The sequence below is a fragment of the Ursus maritimus genome, unplaced genomic scaffold (assembly GCF_017311325.1).
Source record: "Ursus maritimus isolate PB19 unplaced genomic scaffold, ASM1731132v1 scaffold_4, whole genome shotgun sequence".
Lineage (NCBI taxonomy): Eukaryota > Metazoa > Chordata > Mammalia > Carnivora > Ursidae > Ursus > Ursus maritimus.
Genome location: NW_024426552.1, coordinates 79,221,466 through 79,246,389, shown reverse-complemented (window position 1 = coordinate 79,246,389; position 24,924 = coordinate 79,221,466). Strand labels below are relative to the sequence as shown.

General features: G+C 52.2%; 2 protein-coding genes across 4 annotated transcripts in view; one reads left to right on the top strand and one right to left on the bottom strand.

Moving 5' to 3' along the window:
* Positions 1–706, bottom strand: part of CAMK2N2 (calcium/calmodulin dependent protein kinase II inhibitor 2) — a 1,204-nt gene extending 498 nt beyond the window's left edge. Inside the window, exon 1 of the mRNA XM_040621512.1 lies at positions 461–706. Within this exon, the coding sequence (XP_040477446.1) occupies positions 461–629 (169 nt within the window). The 5' untranslated portion in view covers positions 630–706. The remainder of the gene's footprint in view (positions 1–460) is intronic.
* Positions 707–10,040: 9,334 nt separating this feature from the next.
* Positions 10,041–23,424, top strand: LOC103676083 (endothelin-converting enzyme 2). Of its 3 annotated transcripts, none has more exons than XM_040621510.1 (19): positions 10,041–10,079; positions 10,350–10,436; positions 10,785–10,920; positions 11,130–11,345; positions 11,806–11,930; positions 12,034–12,180; positions 12,344–12,409; positions 15,908–16,096; positions 16,871–17,013; positions 17,397–17,511; positions 18,860–18,970; positions 19,827–19,925; positions 20,030–20,107; positions 20,657–20,760; positions 20,952–21,062; positions 21,185–21,252; positions 21,390–21,580; positions 21,710–21,805; positions 22,485–23,424. In XM_040621510.1, exons 1-19 carry the CDS (start codon positions 10,041–10,043, stop codon positions 22,659–22,661), a joined length of 2,298 nt encoding a protein of 765 aa, XP_040477444.1. In that variant the 3' UTR covers positions 22,662–23,424. The 3 variants fall into 3 exon arrangements, with proteins under 3 accessions (XP_040477444.1, XP_040477443.1, XP_040477445.1); XM_040621509.1 differs by having other exon boundaries at positions 10,350–10,574; XM_040621511.1 differs by lacking the exon at positions 10,350–10,436.
* Positions 23,425–24,924: the final 1,500 nt, after the last annotated feature.

Genomic DNA, 24,924 nt, shown 5'->3' with positions numbered 1-24,924 from the left:
CTGGCACCAACAGAGCCCCCACCCCATGCGAACAACGAGGACAACCGAATCCCCGGCCCCCTGTCCTGTCTCCAATCGGACGTCCCTTCCCACCCGAAGGTTCTTCCGAAGCTTCCACCGACTCAGCGTTTGATTCTGAAGAAGCGGCCCGTAGCCCCACGTTCCCACTTCAGGCAGCCCCAAATGCCCCGTCCGGCCCCTCCCCCTGGCCCGGGTGTCAGGGCTCTACTTCCAGAGGTGGCGAGCATCGAATCCGGGGCACTGCGTTCCCGGGAGAGGGGAAGAGAGGGACACAAGACTGCAGCGGGGACACCCCCCCCTCCCGAAACCCCGGCCGACGAGCGGCTGGCTGCGCTGGTCTGCGGCAAGAGCTGCGGGCGCTTGGCGGGGAACGGCAGCCGGGGGGCGCCCCGCGAAGGGTTTCTGGGTCAAGCGGCGACTCCGGGCCCCGGCCGCATACCTCTCTTGGCTCGGCCGATCTGGCCCAGCTTGGGGGGTCGCTTGGCTTGGTTGCCCGCGAAGAAGGAGTTGGTGTCCTGCAGGCGGCAGCTGAAGGAGAGGTCGGAGCCCTCGGGATCGGCGGCGAAGCGGCCCATCTTGTCCTCACTGTAGGGCAGGATCTCGGACATGGCGGGCGCGGGGTGGGCGCGGGACTGCGGCGGGGCGCGGGCGGCGGGCTAGCTGCCGGACCGGCCCTAGCTCAGCAGGGGAGCCGGCGGAAGGATGAAGTCATGCAGCATCCGGGGCTGCGGAGCCAAGCGGGGCCTCCTCCCCCGCGCCTCCGCCTCCCGGGCCGCTGGGCAGGCGGCGGCGGCGGCGGCGGAGGTGGTGACGGGGACCGGGCGGGGGCGGTGCGCGGGGGGCGGGGGTGGCGGCGGCGGCAAGAGCGGAATGACGATGAGCGCCCGACTGCCGCAGAGCGCGGCAGGCGGGGCGCGGTGGAGGTGGGGCGGGCTCCGGCCCAGGGAGAGAGGCGGGGCGGGGGGGGTGCAGACAGGAGCTCGCCCAGCACTCAACCGAGGGCTGGGAGCGTTAGTGGGAGGGTCCTGGCCAAGGCGGGAGTGGCGGCTGGACGAATCGTACCCGCCAACGGGTGCAGGATCTGGCCGGGAGAGGCGGGACTGGGAAATGGGAGGCGGGAGAGAGACCGGTACCCGAGGAGCGGGAGGAGGGTCTGGCAAGGAGGCTCCTAGAGGCGAGGAAGGGGGACTGGGAATTGGGGGGCGGGGCGGGGCCAAAATCCTGGAATCTGGATAGCATTCGATACGGGGGGACTCTGGAAACGCTTTGGGGAGAAGGTCCCATACCCGTTAGGTGTGCTGGACTGTGCGAACCCGCGGACGCGGGAATAGCTCAGGCGAGTGGGTGGTGTCACCGCAGTTGGCGCGTTTGTGTCGGATTGGTCTTTGGGTCTTAAACTGTTTATCTGGAGTGTTCCTTTGACTGCCCGTCTGTGTCTGTGTCTGCCTATCTATGTATCAGTTTCTCTCTGTGTCTGTATCTGTTTCTGCGCCCCGTATCTCTTTGTGTCACAGTCTCTTGTCTACTTCTGTTTCTTTGAAGTGTCTCTGCGTTTCTGTATGTCTCCATGCTTGGCCCCTGTACGTACGTGCCACTGTTAACATCTCCTGAGCTTCTGTGTAATTTCGGTCTCTCCTAGGAGGAATCTCGGTAACTCGGCTGACGCGCGCGCACCAGGGTAGACCCCCACCCCTGCTGCTGGCGCCGAAACTCGAGCTCAAAGCGCCTCCTGTGCCTCGCAGTTCTCCTGGCCCTGGAGGTTCGGGCTGCGCGCGCTGTGTAGGAGGAATGAATGGCTGCGTCGCGGGGGGCGCCCTGGCTGCAGGTGACGCGGGGAAGCCCGGAGCGCCTGAGGACGCGGCGCGCGCCCGTGGGTATCCGGAGGTAGAAGACGAGAGACGGAGGGTACGCCCGCCCGCGTTGCGGGGGATCACGTGACAGTTCCCGCCGCACAATCGGGAAAGCGTCCTCTTCTCTCCCCTACCCCCAGCTGGCCGTCAGCGGCAGCGTCACCTGCTTGCTAGCGCGCAGGGCCTCTGGCGCAATCGCTGGCCTTGGGGGTGGGAGGAGGTCCCACACTCGGCGTAGCTGACGACAGTAATGATTAGCGTAATAAGCCTCCCGTACATTCATTCCATACCCGAGGCTGAGGGGGTCTCTAGTGTCCCTGAAGCTCTTTACCTCATTCCCTTCAAATCACAGTTAGTGAAGCTGCCTGGTGCTGGGTCTCCTTCCTTCAACTCCTCACCAAGGGTTAGTCCCAGGGATGCAGAGGCTACTGCCATGGTGGCTGCCCTCAGGGACCAGGATTGGCAAAGGGAGTAGTGCCAGAGAATACGTCTGTGCAGGATTCACTCAAAGCCCCAGACCTAGAGGCCCATCCCTACCAAGTCCTCCTCAGCTGCATCCTGCTCTCTGGGATGAGGTCCAAAGCTGGAGGCCCAGCTGGAATGAAAGGAGCCCTGAGATCTGTAATGACAAGAGATGGTGAAGCTCAGGGTCACTAGGATCGAGTCCAGAAAATTCTACCCCACTGGAGGTTGTCTAGAAATGGGCTCCAATCCTGGCTCTGCCACTTTCTGTGTGACCTTGAACTGAAGGCCCCATAATTATAGTTTTAAATAGTACATTCATTTTGGGGTGTCTGGCTGGCTCGGTCAGTGGAGTGTGCCGCTTTTGATCTCAGGATTGTAGGTTCAAGCCCCACTTCGGGTGTAGAGATTACTTAAAAATAAAATCTTTAAAAAATTCGATCACTTGTACTTGTAACATTTTAGGAAAATACAGAAAATCTCATGAAACCTTTGATAGATATCCCTCCAAGCTTTTCCTCATCCGTTTGCATAATATGCATACCTCTCTGAGCCTTTCCATTCTAGTCTGAAGCATTAAAGATGATAGAACCTACATTAAGGACAGTTTTGTAGATGAAATTGGTGTCCTGATATGAAGTGGATTGTCTCAGGAGGTAATGAGCTGTCCCTCACCAAAAGTGCTAAAGAGACCGTGAGAGTTCTTGCCAAGGATGAGATGAGAGCACTGGGTAGGGAATTGAAATTCTTCTCTTGTCTACTCCTAGAATGAAAAGATTGGAGAAATAACCGTTGAACTTGAAATTCGTTTGGTTAGCTCCTTCTTAAATAATCTTATTCCTGTCCCTGCTGTGTGTGGTAGATCATGATTAAAGCACAAGACCTAAGTACAAAATTGTAAAGATACAGAATGATGTAAGCTACAGCTATGTTGTAAATATGTGGCGGCAGGGGGGGGGAGTGTCTTTAAATCGTGATCCTCTACTTAAAATTGTGACGTTCTGCATCGCTGTCCATGAGATGAAAACTCATTTTCACAGCTAAAATGAAATTAAGTTTGTTTGGACTTTTGTGACAGTGCATTGAATTTCTCAACTGAAAGTCTCTCAAAACCTAGTGGACTTGATCCATATGTTCTAAACAGAATACTATGCTTTTTGACACTTGAGTAATAATGGCACTTTTATTCAGGTGGAAACCTTAGGCCTATGTAGTAGGTTGAATAGGGGCCCCCTAAAATTTACATCCCCCTGGAACCTCAGAATGTAACCTTATTTGGAAATAGAGTCTTAGCAGATATAATTAGTTAAATTAAGATGAGGTCATACTGGATTAGAGTGGGTTCTAAATCCAGTTGCTACTGTCTTTATAAGAGGACAGATGAACAAAGACATATACACACAGGGAAGAAGGCTATGTGAGGAAGCGGAGATAGGAGTTCCTACAAGCCAAGGAACACCAGGGATTGCTGGGATCCACAAGAAGCTGGAAGAGGCAAGGAAGGATTCTTCCCTAGAATCTTCCCAGGGAGTATGGTCCTGCCCATACTTTAATTTTGGACTTTTCACCTCCAGAACTGTGAGAAAATAAGTTTCTGTTGTTTTAACCACTCAATTTGTGGTACTTTGTGGCAGCAATCCTAGGAAACAAATGCAACCTGTTACAAATACTTTGGGGTCATCTTTTTACATCTCTGGGGACTATGTTTCTCCTTCCTTAAACTCCCTCTGGGGGCACTTTGCTCTCACCCTGTTGAAGGAAGTCCATACCAGGAGGGTATTTCTGGGACTCATTCTATTTAGCAGAGGCTGATAAATCACAAAAAAGAATACGGCAGATCCGTGTGGATTGACATGGTAAGATCTCCAAAGCCTGCCAAGTGTCACCAAATGATGACCGTAGAGTGTGATTTCATATATGGGGGGAAAAGTATATACACACACATATGCATACACACACACACACACACACACACGCACACTCTGTGCATTTAGGTATGCAAATGCATATAAAAGAAAGGTGAGAATGGTACTGGAATCCTGGCAGGTGGAATTTCATCTTTTTATCCCATATAAAGGAGTATATTACTTTCATACATTAAGGAGTATATTACTTTTGCAATAAAAAGTTTTTGATTTTTTTTAAAGGTTAAAACCAGTGATATGGTCCATTTACCAAACATCACGCTCTCGTCCCAGACAAATCACTTGATTTAGAAGAAAGAATACTAGTTAAGAGCATGGAGCTTAGAATCAAATCAAGGATCTTCCTTCTACCTGATGTGTGACTGGGTATGTTGGTAAGCTTCGCTGTGTCTTAGGTTCCTCATCTATAAAATAGGGACAATGATACTGCTAGACTATATATTATTGGGTCATTGTGAGTATTAAGTAAATTAACATATGTAAAGTGTTTAGGTAAGTGCAAGACAATAGAATTGTTAGCTATGTACAGGAAAGCATAAGGAAGAAATTAAAAGTAATCTCATTATTAGATATGTTAACATTTTGTTGCTGTCCTTCCGATCTCTTTTTAAAAATCTGTGCTCTTATACTTTCTTTGCTTCACAAAGATGAGATTTTGTAACCTTTTACTCCCCCATTTAATTCTACATGGAGAACATTTCCCCAGAGCATTAGCTCTTCCTTTCCATCCTTTGTTAATGTCACATTGTTACGACGTTTTATGGGTGTTTGATTTCTTCAACAAGACCTCTACTCTTTTTTTTTAAAGTCCTCTACTCTGTTTGTTTAAAGATTTATTTATTTATTTGAGAGAGAGAGAGCACTGGGGGAGGGGCAGAGGCAGAGGGAGAGAATCCTCAAGCAGACTCCCCGCTGAGCACAGAGCTTGAAGCACAGCCTGAAGTGGGCTCCCTCCCAGGACCCTGAGATCACCACCTGAGCTGAAATCAGGAGTTAGCGGCTTAACAGACTGAGCCATCCAGGTGCCCCTGTTTGTTTTTGTTATTACGGACAGTGCTGTGATGAATAAATGTTGTGGGGGAAAAATGGTCCAATATTTTGTAGCTCCTCCTATCAAGCAGTAAATCCTATTTCTCCCTCCCTGAATCTGGGCGTGACCATCCGACTTGTTTTGCCCAGTAGGGATATTAGCATATGTGGGGGCAGGCAGAGGCTTGAAAACTGTTTGTACACGGGCTTGCCCTGTTTTTTTGTTTCTGGGAATCCTGAGACCACCATATGAAGGAGCCTGGGCTAGACTACTGGAGAAGGAGACACCACATAGAGCCAGGGCCCAGTCATCCCGACGGAGGCCCAAGCACGGCAGTGAGGCCGTTCAGCTACACCATCCAGCTCTTGCTGAGCTGACGTGGGACTGAAGAACCATCCAGTCAACCTGCAGTACGTAAGAAATAATAAATGTTCGCGACTTGAAGCCACAAAGTCTGGGGAGGTTTGTTCTGCAACAAAAGCTGACTAATACAAACATCCTATAGATAATGCTTATTTCCTGGAACAATTTCCCAGAATTAGACTTTCTGGTTCAGAGTATATACACTTACACCTTTTTTTTTTTAAAAGATTTTATTTATTTGAGAGAGAGAGCAAGAGATTGAGAGAACAAGTGGGGGGAGGGGCAGAGGGAGAAGCAGACTCCCTGCAGAGCAGGTAGCCCGACTTGGGACTTAATCCTGGGACCCTGGGATCATGACCTGAGCCGAAGGCAGGTGCTTAACCGACTGACCCACCCACGTGCCCACACTTAAACCTTTTGATTCATATTGCCAAAAAAGTTATATCAATTTATAAGCCACCAACAATGTAGGGAATGTGAGAATGCCCATATTTCCCATCTCTGTCAACACTGGACTTTAATGTGTCTTGTTATCTTCATGACTACATTGTCCTTATAAGTTTAGCACATAAACCATTGTCCATTCCCTCTCAATTCACAATCAATTTAGAAGAAAAAAAAGACCAAAAGAAAGATTATTTTAGGAATAGGAAAAGAAGAGCAGGGCGCCTAAGTGGCTCAGTCATTAAGCATCTGCCTTAGGCTCAGGTCACAATCCTGGCGTTCTGGGATCAAGCCCTGCATCGGGCTCCCTGCTCAGCGGGAAGCCTGCTTCTCCCTCTCCCACTCCCCCTGCTTGTGTTCCCTCTCTCACTGCCTCTCTCTCTGTCAAAGAAATAAATAAAATCTTAAAAAAAAAAAAAAGAAGAGCAGAAAAGATAGAAAAAAATAACAGAATGAGAAAGGGGAAAAGAGACAAAGGTGATAAACACAGAGGAAAGAAATGTAATTATAGAATAGAGCAACATCCAAACCTCTCATGCTAGGGTATTTAACATGTAATCAGAAATAGTTATGATCCTAACAAATGATTTGAATCCAGAAAGAGACATGGAGGGGCGCCTGGGTGGCTCAGTCATTAAGCGTCTGCCTTCGGCTCAGGGTGTGATCCCGGAGTTCTGGGATCGAGCCCCACAGCAGGCTCCTCTGCTGGAAGCCTGCTTCTTCCTCTCCCACTCCCCCTGCTTGTGTTCCCTCTCTCGCTGGCTGTGTCTATCTCTGTCAAATAAATAAATAAAATCTTTAAAAAAAAAAAGAAAAAGAAAGAGACATGGAAAGGAAATGTGCATTTAGGCCAAGCCAGGTAAAACTGAGAACACTGTAAAACCAGGGTAGGTAACAGGCTCTCTCCTAAGTGGCTGCATATAATTATCACAGCAACTCTCTGAGACACTGATGATTGTTCCCATTTTACAGATGAAGAAAATTAAGGGTCTGAGCTTTCAAGTAACTTGATAAAGATCATACAGCTGATCAAGAATTGAGCCCAGGGGCGCCTGGGTGGCGCAGTCATTGGGCGTCTGCCTTCAGCTCAGGGCGTGATCCCGGCATTCCGGGATCAGGATCGAGTCCCACATCAGGCTCCTCCGCTATGAGCCTGCTTCTTCCTCTCCCACTCCCCCTGCTGTGTTCCCTCTCTCGCTGGCTGTCCCTCTGTCACATAAATAAATAAAATCTTAAAAAAAAAAAAAAAGAATTGAACCCAGATTTGAGTCCATGTCTGTCTGGCTTGGAAACTGATGTGTTTCTCCTTACCCTTGCAGAGAAAATGTGACAGAAGACCAGCAACTAATGTTGGGAGGAAGTATATCCTCCTTTTGATTCCTTTTGCCAAAGTGCTCTCCAGAAAGCAGCCAAACTGCCTGGGTTTGAATCCCAGCTCTGCTACTTACTAGCCGTGTGACTCTTAGCCTCTCTGTGCCTGTTTCCTTATCTGTAAAATGGCTTCATAATTGCCATGAGGGTAAATGGGTACCCAGATGTAAAGCACCTTCAACAGTGGCTGGCATATCCTAAAGTGCTATATAAACTTGCTATTTCCATTATGGCATGGAGCCACAGGACTATTTCTAATGAGCCTATTGCCAGGAAGTTCTTATATAGTAGCTTTGGTTACACTCACATGGTCCTGCCGTGTTGGAATTTCCCATGGGCCAAGGCTGCCCCTGCTGCCACGTTCCCCTTCATCTAGCCTTGGGGGTGATAAAGGAAAGAGGTGAGTGCTGTGATGCCGCACTGTCATCAGAACATGAACAACTCCAGAAACTTGTCCCAAGTGGATATCCCAAGGCTTTGCTGCTGCAGACCCCAGTATGGCTGAATGTGAAAGCTTCTTACGCAGGGAACCTCTAATTAACCTAGAACCCATCTACCTGGAGGAAATAGAACAACCTTCCTCCAACGTTACAATTCTCGTTTCTGTCCATAGGTTTTTAACAATAACACGAAAATAGCTCACACATTGAGTGCCCTAATGTGCCAGACTCTGTCCTTTGACATGGGTACTATTCCTTTTTTTTTTCCTTAAGATTTTATTTACTGATTTGACAGAGAGAGCGAGAGAGGCAACACAAGTAGGGTGATCCAGAGAGAGGGAGAAGCAGGCTCCCCGCTGAGCAGGGAGCCTGACAAGGATCATGACCTGGGCTGAAGGCAGATGGTTAACCGACTGAGCCACCCAGGCGCCCCAACACGGGTACTATTCTTATTTCAATTTTACAGGTGAGGACATTCAGTCTGAATCCAGAATCTTTTTTTTTTTTTTTAATTTATTTGACAGAGATAGAGACAGCCAGCGAGAGAGGGAACACAAGCAGGGGGAGTGGGAGAGGAAGAAGCAGGCTCCCAGCAGAGGAGCCTGATGCGGGGCTCGATCCCATAACGCTGGGATCACGCCCTGAGGGATCACGCCCTGAGCCGAAGGCAGACGCTTAACCGCTGTGCCACCCAGGCGCCCCTGAATCCAGAATCTTTTATTCTACCTATAACACTGTACTGTCTCCTATTTGAGAACATGCAATGGGCAGTGTGTGTGTGTGTGTGTGTGTGTGTGTGTGTAAATGCCAAAGAAAGCGATCCAACACTTTCAACCTGATCAATTCATCATCCACCCTTTTTCAGCCACAAGAGCAGCCCGTGCTAGAACCTCATGCAGCAAGCTGAGGACTGAGGTGACTGTTGAGAAATGCATTATGGATTTGCCACCATTCTGAGCCTTCTCGGGTCAAATTCATGTACTGTACTGGGGGAGGAGGGAGGAGAATGAGGCACTTTTTAAAAAACTGTGGCAAAAAACCCACTAGGCACTCTTCAGTGCAGCAGACTGCAACAGCACCAGGCCTGATTAAGGAATGACAATATGGAAGGCAGATGGCAGCTGCATACATGCCACACTATTGCCTTTCAGTTAAATATTGCTTGGTTTTTTTTTTTTTTTCTTGTAAACCTCCCAAATAAAACGGTTTGCTTTCCTCAAGTTAGAAGTGTTAGCACGTCTTTTCTTTAAATATCTGTGCATGGCTGTTTTTTTCCCTGCCAATTTGTCACCATCTGTAACCCTCCCTTTGTGAGATGATCTGGTGACAACGATTATCTTGGGGAGTAAAAGTGCAGTCTCGAAGCAACGTGGAGGAGTAGAGTCAGAGTGTGGTTCCCGTGTGTGCCGTGCGTGTGTGTGCAGATGGACAGTGCAGTTTGTGTGTTGGCTCTGGGTGCCTTGTAGAGGTATAGATGGTGAGTGTGCAGTGTGTACGCTGGGTGTGTGTCTCGTGGGGGGGGGCATGTGTTGTGCACTTTGGGTCTGTATGCTTTCTGGGTAGATGCTGTGTGGACTCCCTGGATGTGGGGCAACCCCCGTGTGTGGCTGTGTGTGTCCCGGCTGAAGAGGGGCTGTGTGGATTGCTGAGGGCAGATGTTGCTCCCGAAAGCATCACTTCCTAAATGTGTTTAAGGGGGATGGGGAGGGCCTGCAATGTGGGGAATTGGGCCAAGAAGTATCACCAGGGTTTGGGCCTGGGTCAAAGGCATGGAAATTATGGGTGGCTTGCAAGAGGGGTTGCTGGGAGGGGGACAGGCCGATCCTAAAGAGGAGAGGGGTCCCGGCGTCGCCGGAGGGCGGCCGCGGGCACCGGCGTGACGCCCGGGCGCAGGGCGGGTGGCGGGCAGCAGCGGGCGCGCTCCTCCCCCCCACGTTACCCCCACCCCCGGGCGCGGCGTCGCGGCGGGAGGGGGCTCAGGCGGGCGGGGGCGGGGGCGGCGGCGGCCGAGCTAGGGGCTGCGGCGGCGGCCGTGATGGCGGGCGGCGGCGGGACCGGGCCGGGGGCCGAGGCCGCGGCCTGGGCGAGGGCCAGCCGCCGGGAGCCCTAAGGTGCCGCCCGCCCCTACTCCACCATGAACGTCGCGCTGCAGGAGCTGGGCGGCGGCGGCAACGTGAGTGGGGGCTCCGGGGAGAGGACTGGCTGGAGGGGTTGAGGCCGAGGGGGCAGGAGGCGTCGGCAGGGGCTCGGGCTGGCCGAGAAGGGGCTGCGTGCCGGACGGGGTGCGGGTCGGAGGGGCCCCAGGCCGGAGAGCCCGGCAGGAGAGAGGGGGTCCTCCCTGCGGACAGGAGGGGGCCCGGCCAAGCCAGGGGCACTGGGGCAGGGCCGTGGGCAAAGGGCCCTCTCTGCCTGACCTCGGTTGGCGCCCCCGACTGTCTGGCAGATGGTGGAGTACAAACGGACCACGCTGCGGGAGGAAGACGCACCTGAGACCCCCGTAGAGGGCGGGGCCTCCCCGGACGCTGTGGAGGTGGGCAAGGGGGTTCTCCCTTTCTCACCAGGCCCCAGCCCTGACATGACGCCTGGCAGACCCAGGAGCTCTGGGCTGCCCCGGAGGGTCACCTGCCCCCACCTCAGCTTCATCTCTGGCCTCTGCGCTAGAACTAGGGTGAGGCGATTGTCAGCCATGACGTTGCACAAAGCAGGCTCAGGACTCAACTCAGACCGCCTCATTGCCCCTGTGCCCAAAGTCAACCCCTTTAGGGTCTTTGCTCCATGGCTCTGGAAACTGCCTGTGTCTTCACCCTTTGGGAGGACTTCTGTGATCTTGGATCCCCACCGGCAGCTTGCTAGCTCACTGTTACGCTGTGTTCCCCAGGTGGGATTCCGGAAGAGGACAAGAGACTTCTTGGGCTCGCACACCCAGTTGGAGCTGGTCTTAGCAGCTGTCTCTCTACTGCTGGCTGCACTGCTACTGGGCTGCTTGGTGGCCCTGGGGGTCCAGTACCACAGAGGTAGGTGGGCCCACATCTGTTACCAGCCCTCCTAGCTATTGGGGCCTTGGGGGCTCAAGGGCCACTCAGGTTTTCTCTGGTCAGGCCAGTCTTCCCCCAGCTTTTCTCTCTCCTCCCGACATTCTTGTTGTCATGGCCCTTCCCAAAGCATTTGTTTTTCCCAGACTCACTGACAGTCCCCTACCCCCCCCCCATGTCCCCTGCCACAGACCCATCCCACAGCACCTGCCTCACAGAGGCCTGCATTCGAGTGGCTGGAAAAATCCTGGAGTCCCTGGACCGTGGGGTAAGTCCCTGTGAAGACTTTTACCAGTTTTCCTGTGGAGGCTGGATTCAGAGAAATCCTCTGCCTGACGGGCGTTCTCGCTGGAACACCTTCAACAGCCTCTGGGACCAGAACCAGGCCATACTGAAGCACCTGCTTGGTGAGTGGGGCTGTCGGGGAGGCATCGTGCCAAGTAAAACTCACACCTGGAACAGGGCTTTGCATTTAGGTACTTAATAAATGTCCGTGACTGAATGAATAAGTAGATACCTGCAAACACTCCTGTGGTGGGCGATGCAGAGAGCAGGGGGATCCTGAGAGGTGGAGATGGGTTTGAGGGGACAGACCTCTGAGTGTATAACGAAGGGACTGTGCTCTGCACTCTGCTTGGATCACTGCTGAGGTGTGGTAGGCACCAGGGAGTCTGTGTGCTTAGAGATCTTGAAGGGTTTCTGTGGACAGGGGAGAGGAAGCCACACTTTGCTGTTTCCCATAGTCTTCCTGGGTCTACTTTAGGAGGCCTGCCCCTTCACAAGGCAAGGAGAGGGACCAAGCGAGGGCCCAGGACCCCTGTGAGCAGTTAGCATAGTTGCCAACTGGACCTGTGTTCTGCCCCACAGAAAACACCACCTTCAACTCCAGCAGCGAAGCTGAGCGGAAGACACAGCGTTTCTACCTATCCTGCCTGCAGGTGGAGCGCATCGAGGAACTGGGAGCCCAGCCGCTGCGAGACCTCATTGACAAGGTAGGACCCCTGGGGGAGGTCAGGATAGGTCTTGGGAGAGGATATGGCCCCAGAAAGCTTTGGGGGCCCCTGTGCCATAGTTTCCACAATGGTCTCTACTCAGATTGGTGGCTGGAACATTACGGGGCCCTGGGACCAGGACAACTTCATGGACGTGCTGAAGGCAGTAGCAGGGACCTACAGGGCCACCCCTTTCTTCACTGTCTACGTCAGTGCCGACTCCAAGAGCTCTAACAGCAATGTTATCCAGGTACCAGTCTGGAGAAGGGTTGGGAGGGACTTATGGACCATTTGCTGAGCCCAGACTCTCCTCCCCTATGACAGGCAGCCTGGGGTGGCTCCATCCCCCACCCCTGTACAAGACGCTAGGGGTGCGTTGGGGGAAGGCTCACTCCCTTGACTTGCTATTGCAGGTGGACCAATCTGGGCTCTTTCTCCCCTCTCGAGATTACTACCTAAACCGGACCGCCAATGAGAAAGTAAGAAGCATCCTCAGAACACCCAACCCCACCCCTCTGTTGAGCTGGTCTGATGCTTGTTTACTTTTCCCTTTGCCCAGGGTCATAGTGGGAAAGGTGAACCTGTCCTGTCACCTAGTCAGCCAACTACCCTTCCGTCCTTCTTTCTCCCTTCACTCTTCCCTCCTTTCCTTCCTCTTTCCCTCCCTCCTTTCTTTCTGTTCCCTCTCCCCTTCTTTACTTCTTTCCCCTTATTCTTCTAGGACAACATTTTATAGGCATCTACTGTGTGCCAGGTGCAATGGGGGAATTCTGAGATGTCCCTCCAGAGCCACTGCCACACAAAGCTTTCAGTGTAGATGGATTCATGGACCTACATAGCTGAGAATGGGCTCAAAAGGGGGTCTCTAGGCCTCAGGAGAAACTCAGATAATCAGAGGTTTCCTAATGAGATTGCATCTGAGCCGGGCCGTGTAGAGTATCTAAGAGTGCATGAGGACACGCTGGGTAATGAGAAGAGTTTAAACAAAGTCTTGAAGAAGGATAAAGCTAAGGCATGTTTGGACCATGAGAAGGGGTCCAGTTTGGCAAAATGTGGAGCTCAAAGCAGATGAGAGGCTGGACAGGTGGATAGGAACTAGTTGTGGAGGGGACCTGGAATCCACCCTGAGTTTTATTGTCTAGGCCTCCAAGGGCTATTGCATGCTCCAGGGCAGGAAGGGAGCAACCCAGTAAGCAGTGCTTGGTGTGGCAAGTAGATGCAAGAGAGGGAGCCTAGAGACGAGTTAAGTCAGTAGTACTCTAGGCTCTGAGTCTGTAAGGGCTCAGATGTGGGAAGTGGCAGAGGGAATATTAGGAAGGGGAGGATCCAAGAGACATAGCCAAGTGCAAATCGTGAATTGCGGGTGACTGGGTGTTCAAAGAGAGGAGTAGGAGGAAGGGATAAAGACAGATGAGGCTATAAGCCTGAGTGATGATGGAATGGAGGAGTCCTTGGAGAACCAGGGGTGTCTGGAGGAAGAACTGGCTCAGAGCACATTGGGGAAGAGGAAACAAGGTGATGTCACAGGAAAAGGGCAGACTCTGGGGTCACACCTTGTTTTTGATCCCAGCGCTATGACTTGGTGCAAGATGAAGCTGTTTCTTCATCTATAAAATGGGGATCATAGCATTGACCTTCTGTGGTTCCTGTTTGGGGAAGGGCAGATACAAACTTATGCAGACACTCAGGGAGTGGGAACCACTTGTTTTAGATGTGTGATTGTGAGCAACCTGGGTACCGTCTATCTGGGGAGGTCAGCAGGCAGCTGTGGAAGCTGGGTGAAGTCCCAGAGAGGGGACGAGGCTGGAGGGAGCCGAGGGCTTGTGGGGCATCTCCTTAAAAATGTAGACAAACGCTTGGGAGAAGTGAGAGGCAGGAGAAGAATACAGAAGGGAAAGAGGCAGATGCTTGCATTTTAAGGGCAGTGGCAGAAAGAGAGCCAGTGAGGTCGGCCTCTGTGGAGTAACACTACTGGGAGAGTCATCTGTCCTTTCTTTGGTTCTCAAACACTGAGCATTCCTCAGCCAGAACTTCCTCCAGGCATGTGGTAAACAAGACAGTGCCTTTGCCCTCTCAGTGGGGGAGAAGCCATGAAGCGGCTTGGTGTACAGTCATCCTCTGTGCAGTTGCTGGGCCTGTCACAAAGGGGCGGCATGGCATTCCCAGACTGAGTGTCACAAGGGACGAGCCTTGTCCTAGGATAAGGGCAGACTGCCGTGAAGGGAGAGGTTTCAGGCAAAGGGAAGAGCGTATGCAAAGGCTCTGAGGTGGGAGGGCATATAACCCATTGATGGACCAGCGTGGGGAGTGGGGAGGGGAGGGAGGGCCAAGTCCTGGACAGGCATGCTGATTCATATTATGCATGGACACTGTGGATCAGATTGGGCATTTATCCCAAAAGAAATGGAAAAGGAGGGGCATGAACGGGTATGCGGTTTAGCATCACCTGAGTCAGGAGAGGAGAGAGTTTTGCGAAGGCCGGAGAGAACAGCGTGGTTCAACAATTGGGAATCGGCGGGAGAAAGCTTCAGTTCAGCTCTGTGTGTTGCTGGTTGTCTCAGGCAGGAAGTCTGTGCCAGCATCTAAGGGAAGCTCCGGCATAAAAGGTTCACATAGAATAAAAACTTAGGAGTAAAACAGGGTTCAGGAAAGTCTCAGGGTAAGTCTTTAGCTAAAGGCAGGGAGAGAAAGGGATAAGTGAGATGGGTGGCGACAGGGCATGGTCAGGATGACTGGTTGAGCCAACCAACCCCGCGGGCGCTGGGATGACTGGGATTGGTCCTCAAATCTCTTTCTCTGACACCAGCAGCAAGGAAGAAGAGAAGCGGGAGAAAGAAAATTTGAAATATAGGGAATGGATGTTAAGGGATCTGGAACTTTTCAATCCAGTAGAGGAGGAAACGGCCTTTGGTGATTGATTGAACCCGGGGGGCGGGGCTTCAGGGGCAGAGTGAGTAGTAGCGCCTGGGAGGAGGGCCACAGGGAGCTGGTGCTGAGCAGTGCTGAGGGTCTGTTTGCAGGTTCTCTTCCCTTCAGTCAACAAATATTTATGGAGCACCTACTATGTGCCAGATGCTGTGCTAGAGGCTACCGTGGAGAACAGAGAAAACGGTCCCTACCTCGCTGGAGCTCGGGTGCCAGCAGGGGCTGAAGCAGCATGAGTTCGCACTGGGCCCCCCGTAGTGCTGGGGCCGTGGCTGGAACTGCCAGGCCTGCGCCGCATTTGGACTCTGTCATCTGCTAGTTTGTGATAGGAGTCAAGTCATGTAACCTCAAGCTCGTTTCCTCATCTGTAAAATGGAACTAATACCCACTTTATGGAGTTGCTGTGAGAGGGAAGAAAGATACATTACCTGTGAGGCCCCAGCAGAGTCTGATACATGTACATACATGTGGTTATCGTGTATTTCTTTTCTGCACGTTTCTCCCCCTTGGAGACTAGAAGGGAGCTGAGAAAGCAGCAAGGTTGAGGCCTGCCTGGTTGGGAGATGCAAGATCATGAAAGCTGCTATGGACCAGATTCCCCATGGGGTCCACTCAGCTGTTAGGGGATGGCATGTGGTCACTGATGTGCTGAAAGAATAGAAGGGCTTTAGGAAATGAGACGGCAGAGCAGTGTGGGAAGCAGGTCCATCCACTGGACAAATATTCACGGGGCACCTGTTCTGTGCTAGGCCCCATTCTAGGCCCTAGCGGCGGAGGGGTGAATAAGCAGCTGTAACTTGCAACAGTGCTCTCCTGAGCTTACCTTCTCTTTGGGGAAATAGATGATAAGTAAGTACACAAATAAATAAACAAGATCGTAGCAGATGGTGGTGAACAGTATGACAAAAACAAAACAGGATTGTCCAGGAAAGCTTCTGTGAGGAGGGTCAGCCACAGAGATGGTTATTGGGGGGTGGGGGGGTAGAACAGACCCTCTCAGCCTTGGGCAGGACCTGTCGCTGGGCTCCAAGGATGACTCAGGGCTTTGACAGGTCCTTACCGCCTACCTGGACTACATGGAGGAGCTGGGGATATTGCTGGGCGGACGGCCCGCGTCCACACGGGAGCAGATGCGGCAGGTGCTGGAGCTGGAGATACAACTGGCGAACATCACAGTGCCCCAGGACCAGAGGCGGGACGAGGAGAAGATCTATCATAAGATGAGCATCGCAGAGCTGCAGGTGGGGTGGGCGAGGCACAGAGGCAGCCGGGAGGGGCTAGCCCCTGGAGCAGACCTCCCAGCTCTCCTTCGCAGGCTTCCTGAGGCAGCCAGTCCTTTCCGCATTTGCTTGCTTTTCTGAGTTTCCCAGCTGCACTGTTCCTATCCATTTTAGGTCACCTCTCACTAGGCCATCCCTCGGTCCCCTTTCATGTTGCCTTGGGATGCATAGAGGGATTATGTTAAAAATCTATAACAATTTGTACAAGATGTCCACAAAACAATCAAAAAGAAATTTGGAAGCATCTCCTGGAGGGCCCTTACTGTGCCAGGTACCAACCCTTTAGTTGGATGATGGAGAGGCTGGGTAAGGAGGGGTTCTGAAGAAGAAACCAGTTATGTAGGGACCCTGGATGGTGTCAAGGGAGTTGGATTCCATCAACTGTTGTGAAAATATTTGAGTATCTATGCCCCAGCTGAATATTATATAGGGTGGTTTTTCTTGTATAATAAGTGATTGGACTCCCAAATTGAGGAGCACTCAGGCCTGGAAAAGGGATTTTTGCAGGAAGGGGCTACCAAGCAGCTACTAGATGTTGCCATGGCAATGGGAAGGGTTCCCAGGCTCCAGCATATCAATGGGGGAGGGGTCTGCTGGAAGCCAGGCGGACAGGCAAGGAGGCTTGAATTTTGCTTTGTTTTTGTTTTGTGTTTTGTGTTTTGTGTTTGTTTGGTTGGTTGGTTGGTTTTTTGTTTTTTTTTTGGTTTTTTTTGGTTTTTTTTTTTTTGGTTATAGGCCCTGGCGCCCTCCATGGACTGGCTGGAGTTTCTGTCTTTCTTGCTGTCACCGCTGGAGCTGGGTGACTCTGAGCCGGTGGTGGTGTATGGGACGGATTATTTGCAGCAGGTGTCAGAGCTCATCAACCACACAGAGCCAAGGTTGGGAAGAGTCCAAAGTGTGGGAGGTGGGGCTCAGAGCTCCACGCAGGTCCAGGCAGGGACTGGGCATGGGGACTGGCACAGCCAGACACAGAGCAGCATTTGACAAGGCCCTGGACCTTCCAAACATCAAAAGAGAATGTCTGCAGGCTGTTCCCCTAGGCTGGGGCTTCAGGGCTCCCATTTACGCTCTTTATTCCCACACCTTGCTCCAAACTGACTTCTGCAGGCAGGTGTGTGGTCCCAGGGTGAGACAGAGGGATTCTGGGACAGCTCCTACATATGCCTCTCAGGACTTCTGTTGCCTGCACGTTCGTGGAGCAGATTTGGGGTGGAAATGGTACCGCACCTGCCCTTTCCTTACGTTCTGGTCTGGATGCCAGCGTCCTGAACAATTACCTGATTTGGAACCTGGTGCAGAAGACAACCTCGAGCCTGGACCACCGCTTTGAGTCTGCACAGGAGAAACTGCTGGAGACCCTCTATGGCACCAAGAAGGTGGGATTTCTGACTCTGTCCCCACCTTCCAGTCCAGCCTAGTGCGCCTGTGTGTCAGGCACCATTGCTTCCTGGTAGAGTGTGGAGCACAGGCATAGGAATCCAGATGACTTGGGTTGCCATCCCAACTCCTCCATGTTTTGGCCTATGGGACCTTGGTGGGGCATGTCGCCCAGTCTGTCTCTCCATTCCCTGGTGTGTGACACAGGAAGAGCTTGCAGTATTGTCTTGAGGAAACAGCAGGGCATCCCATGCAGAGGCACTCAGCTTTGATGATGTTGGTTAAGAAGATGAAGAAATGTAGTTCTTAGTTTCAAGATGCCCCACGAAGTGGGGGACATGGACATGTAAACAAACGTTGTATTTTAGGGTGATAAGAGCTCACAGTGTGTGGAAGACCTTTGTGCTACAGAACAGAGGAAGGGATAGTGCATCCTACCTGGGGGAGAGAGAGGCCTCAGGACGGTCCTTTATGAAGAGGGGTGATATTGGAAGAATTAGTTCACCAAGGGAGCAAGGGAGAAGGGCATTCTAGGCAAAAGAACAGGATGTGCAAATTCCCAGAGGCCAGGAACATCACGGGCTTGCATGTGCTCTGTTATGAGTTTGGGAGCAGGCTCACTGAGAGGCTGAGGGTGCTGGGGAGGGCCTGGGGCAGTCTATAAAGGGACCCCAATGCTCTGTTAAGAAGTCAGGCCTTGATTCTTTCAGCGATGGGGAGCCATGGGCTGATTTTAAGCAGAATAACCCAGTTAGGTATATGTATCGGATGATCTCTCCAGCAGCTAAGTGGAAGATGGAGGGGAGAGACGGAGAAGGGGGATGGGAATGGAGCCAGAGTGTCTGGTTCGGAGGTGACTACAATCTTTGGCCAGAGATGATAGTGTTGTAGGACAGGGAAGTGGCAAAGGGGTGGACAAGGGAGAGGACCAAGAAGTCGGGGTAGTGAACACTGGTGATAGATTGAACGTGGGGGGTAGGGAGATGGAGGAAGCTGGTGACTTGCGGGTTCCTGGCTTAGGGGACTGACCGGATATAAGACTGGGATATGGAGCTGAGCAAAGAAACTTCTGGCCCCCAGTGGGCCCCTTAGAAACTTAAGAGGAGAGTACTGAGAACAGAGTGGGCAGCACACCTGTTCCTCCTGAGGTTTTGTTGCTGGAATTGGCCCACTTTTCAATTCTGCCCTTTATTTTCCCTGGAGTCTGAGGGAGAGATGGCAGCACCCCAAGCCCATGTTGCCATTGCTCAGAGCCCAGAGGGCCGGCCCCGGAGACAGAGAAGAGAAGGGCCTGCAGACTGGAGAGCAGAGCCATCTCTGGGATGCCTGGCTCTTTGTCCCTTACAGTCCTGCATGCCAAGGTGGCAGACCTGCATCTCCAACACAGACGATGCACTTGGCTTCGCTTTGGGCTCCCTCTTCGTGAAGGCCACGTTCGACCGGCAAAGCAAGGAAATTGTGAGTCTTCAAGGTTCTTCCAACACCACTCCTTGTTTTAGTTCAAATCCACTGTTCATTCATGTGTGTAAATGAAGAGGGGGGAACTGAATGGAAATTCATCAATAAATGAACAGTAATTACTTTGGGTGATAGGATTAGGAGGGGTGCTTTTTGTCCTTTAAAGTTCTCTATATTTTCCAAATTTTCTACAATGAGTTTATGTTGCCTATAAAGTTAGGAAAATAATATTTATTTATTAGGAGATGATAATGAGTATGCTTAAAGTATTATCTACAAGGATGTTTCTTGCAGTGTGGTTTATAATAGGCGGAAATGAAAACAGCTGAAACGTCTAATCATAGGGACTAGAAGAAAGATTGTGGTTAGGGTGAATTATGAGGCAGCCTAAAACTCATGATGTATTGTTAAGTGAAAAAAAAGTAGTTTATAAGATATATGTATGTTGCACAACATACTTCCATGTTATATTTGTATATCCGGGCAGGGAAAGACTCTTAAAGTAGATAATCAAAATGTTAAAAGAGGATTTCTCTCTGAGTGATGGGATTATAAGTGGTCTGTTTTCCTCTCTGCCTTTTCTCAATTTCCCAAATTTTATGCTATTAATGCCTTCCTTCCATAATCAGATAAAAATCAACACACTATATTAAATTATATTAATCCAATTAACTTATTGTCAGTTAAGTTTTTTTATTAATTAGAAAAAAGCCACCCACGATCTCAGGACCTTCACAAATGATGTTTCCTCTTCATCTTCCCAAGATGCTCAGCCTTACTTTAAGTCCAGGGCCGGGTGGGGCGGAGTCCATCTGTGCATTGAGAGGCCAGCTTACCCCCACCCCCCTCCTCCCAGGCTGAGGGGATGATCAGTGAGATCCGGACCGCCTTCGAGGAGGCCCTGGGGCAGCTGGTTTGGATGGATGAGAAGACCCGCCAGGCAGCCAAGGAGAAAGTGAGCCGTGGCTAGGGTTGGGGCGCCATCTTCAGGTGGGGATGGAGGATACAGTTTTTGGGGGGGAAGCCCGGGGAGGGAAACCCTTAATCTGGTCTCTTCAGGCAGACGCCATCTATGATATGATTGGTTTCCCGGACTTCATCCTGGAGCCCAAAGAGCTGGATGATGTTTATGATGGGGTGAGTACCTGGGCTCACCGGTGCTGAACTTCATCCCTGAGGTGGTTGTGGGGAGGGGCTCTGTTCTCAGCTCAGTAATTGGGGCTCAAGCACTGGGAGGGAAGGAGGTGCCTCTTGGTTCTTTTCAGAAGCAAGTGTGGGCAACGGGACACCATTCCGTGCTGGCTGTGTGCCAGGCTGCAGGCTAGGGAGCAGGAGAATGCAGCGCTCACCAATCCTCTTTCTACTCCTCCCTACCTGTGTAACCTCGGACAAGTTACATAATCTCTCTGGGCCTGAGTGTCTTCATTTGTAAAATGGGGACCCTGTTGGTACCAACCTCACAGGGTTGTTGTGAGAATAGAAAGAGGCGGTAGGTAAAACAATAAAGCACCAGCAACATAAATACTCTTTAAGTATTGGCGCTTCTTATTTCCTAAATATTTTACTCCTATTTTGCCTTTGAGGAAAACTGAGGCTCAGAGAGGTGCTAATTAGTAGCCAAACTGGGACTGTTCTCTTCCCCAACATGTTGTCTTGCTTGCTTTCTGCCTTCCACCACTCCCACAGTATGAAGTCTCTGAAGATTCCTTCTTCCAGAACATGTTGAATTTGTACAATTTCTCTGCTAAGGTGATGGCTGACCAGCTCCGCAAGCCTCCCAGCCGGGACCAGTGAGAATGGGGGATTGTAGACACTTGGGGCAGCAGGAGAGGTAGGGGACATTTCCAGGGCTGGGGAAGGGGGTGGCAAGACATCTCAAACCAGAAGCACAAGGGCTTTGCAGGAGGTAGGTGAGGGCTGCTGGGCTGGGAGGGGCATCAGGAGCCTCAGGAGCCTCAGCCTTTCCCTCTCGCTCTCCCAGGTGGAGCATGACGCCCCAGACAGTGAATGCCTACTACCTCCCAACCAAGAACGAAATCGTCTTCCCTGCTGGCATTCTGCAGGCCCCCTTCTACACCCGTAACCACCCCAAGTGGGTCTGGGGCAGGAGGGGCTGGGTGCTGGGGACTGGACCTGTGGATAAGCCAGGCACGGGGCTGGAGGTGGGATCCGGAAGTTCCCTGACCGTGTCCTCATGCATTCCTCACCTACCAGGGCCCTGAACTTTGGTGGCATCGGCGTGGTGATGGGCCATGAGTTGACACATGCCTTTGATGACCAAGGTAGAGGCCCGTAGAGTTGCCCCCTCCAGCCTAGAATTCCCAGTGTCTTGCAAGGCCTTGGAATATTGGGAGCAGGCCACAGGGCTGGCAGAAAGCTGCTGTAGTCTCGGTGAGGTGCAAAGGTTAGTTCTCCTCAGGGCGCGAATATGACAAGGAAGGGAACCTGCGGCCCTGGTGGCAGAACGAATCCCTGGCCGCCTTCCGGAACCACGCGGCCTGCATGGAGGAGCAGTACAGCCAGTACCAGGTCAACGGGGAGAGGCTCAATGGCCGCCAGACGCTGGGGGAGAACATCGCTGACAATGGGGGGCTTAAGGCTGCCTATAATGTGAGTCGCCCAGCTGCCTCCAGTGGCTGAGGCCCACCTGCCCCCGGTGGGGGGGGGGTTGGGCAGTGGGAGTGGGTGGAGGTGGTGGGCAAGCCCTGATGGACGTGCTGCCCCTGTGCCTGACCCCAGGCTTACAAAGCGTGGCTGAGAAAGCACGGGGAGGAGCAGCAGTTGCCAGCTGTGGGGCTCACCAATCACCAGCTCTTCTTTGTGGGATTTGCCCAGGTATTTTCCTCCTAGGAAATCTGGGGCCTGCCCCTCTCCTGCTCCCTCCTGGGAATGTCATTAGAAGTCTGGGGCATGCAGGAAAGGGACTGGGAAATGGGCTGAAGATGGGGTGTGGAAGGTGGTGCTCAGGAAAGCATGCCGGGAGGCCCGAGGAAGGAGAACTCCTCAGGAGGCTTTTGCAGATCCCGGCGGGCAGGGCTGCCCTGCTTCAGGGCAGCAGGTAGGGTGTAGGATTGACCCCCACCACGTTCCTGTGAGGTGGCTTTGGAGGAGGCAACTAAAGCTTAGGGACAATGTGGTTCATCCGGGGCTACCCAGGAATAAAGTAAGTGGCAGAGCAAGAACTCGGGTAGGGTATCTTCAAGGCACTTTGCACTGCCGCAGGAATTCTCTGGGGGTCATGCTTCCTCCCCTCAGATGTATTTGTTCTTGGCAACCGAGTGTCCAGGGCAGCTTTGAAAGGCCTTCAAGGAATTTGGGAGGGAAGGCACATTTCCCTCCCCAGTGCTGGTAGCAAGGGGTTGTAGCTGAGATGATGGCTATGTCCTGGAGGCCTCTTGAGCAGAGGGGCTGGGGTAGTGGTGGTTTGCGTCCCCGGGATGGCTCTGCTGCAGCCCAGTCTGTGGCCCTGTCTGCACTAGACACCATATGTCCCCATGTCTGTCCTGGCCCGCAGGTGTGGTGCTCAGTCCGCACACCCGAAAGCTCTCACGAGGGGCTGGTGACCGACCCCCACAGCCCTGCCCGCTTCCGCGTGCTGGGCACTCTCTCCAACTCCCGTGACTTCCTGCGGCACTTCGGCTGCCCTGTCGGCTCCCCCATGAACCCAGGGCAGCTGTGTGAGGTGTGGTAGACCTGGGGCTTGGGAGAAATAGGTCGCTGTTGCCAGAACCTGGGGCAGCACGCCCAGCAAAGCTGTTTGCTCCAGGTTTAGAGAAGGCAAATGCCAGCTGGGCTGGGTCCAGCCCCTCCACACCCCAGGTGACATGAATCCCAGTCCTCCCTCAAACACCACATTGTGCCTCTGCTTTGGGGGTACCCCTGCCTCCAGCAGAGCCCCCACCATTCACTGTGACATCCTTCCATGTCACCCTGCCTGAAAGAGGCCTGGGGGGCGGAGGGGGGCATCAGCTCCCACAGAAAGGAATCTGCCTCTTCTAGTGCTAAGATCACTTGACTTGGTGGCCTTGGGGCCTGCTGTGCCTGCTGCACTCGGACCACACAGGGCCTGGGTGGTGTGCCTCCCATACTTCTCCCCGAGGTCCACTCGGGAGTGGACCCAGCTCCTTTCAGCTCCACTCTCAGGGGCTACCCCCCAACCCATGTTTCTTATGCTGCTTCTCCCAATACTGCTGCCAACCCTCACTGACAGACCCGCTGTGCTCAGCTCTTAGTGGAAGCCTGAGGGCCTTTACAAGCCCACTTGCTGCCTCCCAGGTTCCCCGGGGCTCAGAGGGGAAGTATGTATGGTGTGTATGTAAAGGGGATGCTGGTTCCTGTGTCTTGGGGCACAAGTCATAGGGGCTGCACTGGTCCTCCCTGGCCCAAGCAGAAAAGCAGATAGAGCAGGGAGAGAGGACAGAGTTTATTTTTACAGGGTAGAGGGTGGGGAGGGAGGGGTTTTTGGCCCTGTAGGACCCTGTGCCAATAAACAGACACACATCAGTCAGCCTGTCTCTTCCTTCAGTCCTGTTTTCGTTTATTCATTCACTCATTCCACCAATATTTATTGAGCACCTACTGTATGCCAGGCACTCTTCTAGATACGCATTTACCCAGTCACCAGCCACAGGGGACTGAGATATGAAGCCCCAAGAAGACAGAGAAGGAGAGGCGGGATGGAAGAATGGAATGAAGTTGAGTTGGGCTGGGCGGAGTACCTCCTTGGATGGTCATGTCCCCATCACTGGCTGATCTGCAGCTGGAAGGATTTGCCTCTGCTCTCCACTGGTGCATGCAGCCAGGGCTACCACTGAGTCTGGCTAACTACTGGGCCGAGCTCAGCTTGGAAGATGGGTGGCCCTTACCCTGCAGCGGAGGGAAGCCCTGGCCAAGAGGGCATGCCATAACCTGCAGCTCAGAGCACGTACCACTACTTCTGGCTGAGAAGACATGCATTTCCCCTCGGCCTTGAAGGCCCAGTACTCCTGAGAGTCACCTCTCCCACCACACACACTCATCAAGGCCTACCAAGTGCCAGGCACAGAGACTGCGGGTCTGGCTGCCACCCTCCAGAGCAACGAAGGGACAGGAGCATTTATTCAAGACTTCTTGTGTTCCAGGCCCCTCTGCTAGGTGGCTCATTTTTTATTCATTCATTCATTTATTAATTTATACATTCATGGATCTTTTAAAAAGTATATTGATTACCAACAGTGTGCCAGGCACTGGTGGTGCAAAGGTGAATAAGATGGTTCCTTCCCTTAGGTGGTTCTTCTATTGGCAGGTTCACCTTCACAAGCTCATCTGATCCTCATAGCAACCATATTTTGTAAGTGCTCTAGTTTCCATTTTACAGATCTAACCCTAAGCACTTCACTGCAGTCAAAGAGACCTGGCTTGAACTTGAAGACTGGATAGCTCTATGACCTTAAGCTTGTTCCCTCACCTCCACGAGCCTTGGTTTCTGTAAAATGAGAACCAGAGCAAGACAGTGACAGTGGAAAGAGTCATCTTGATTGTCTTTAAAATTCAGTGTTCTCCCAAGTCTAAGTAGGGGTGGGGGCCTGTTGAGGGTTAAGTGAAGCTTTGGCAGTGATTACTGCTGGGGCCCTGGGTGATGGTACATGTGTCCCACAGTCTGTTTTCTGCCCGCTGTCTTAGCTCCATCAAGAGCTGTATGTGGGCCCCTGTCGTACTTGGACATGCTGACTGCTCATAAAGGAAGACCATGGCCTCAGGAACCCTAAGACTGAGGGAAAATATGGCTGAGCCTCTGAGACCATGACTCTGCGAGGGACAGCCAAGTGTATTGGAAAGAGGAGGGCCATCACATTCCGGAAACCGGGTTCTGGCTCCAGCTCTGTGACTTTTTAGCTCTGTGATACTAGGCATGGTTCATCCCCTCTTCAGGTCTCAGTATCCTTAGCATTCTGTAAGACAAGTAGGTTGGATGA

Coding starts and splice junctions, on each gene's coding strand:
- LOC103676083 (XM_040621509.1), top strand. CDS start 10,041: ATGAACGTCGCGCTGCAGGAGCTGGGCGGCGGCGGCAAC. Junction 10,080..10,349: donor AGCTGGGCGGCGGCGGCAAC/GTGAGTGGGGGC, acceptor ACTGTCTGGCAG/ATGGTGGAGTACAAACGGAC. Junction 17,512..18,859: donor CCCTCTATGGCACCAAGAAG/GTGGGATTTCTG, acceptor TGTCCCTTACAG/TCCTGCATGCCAAGGTGGCA.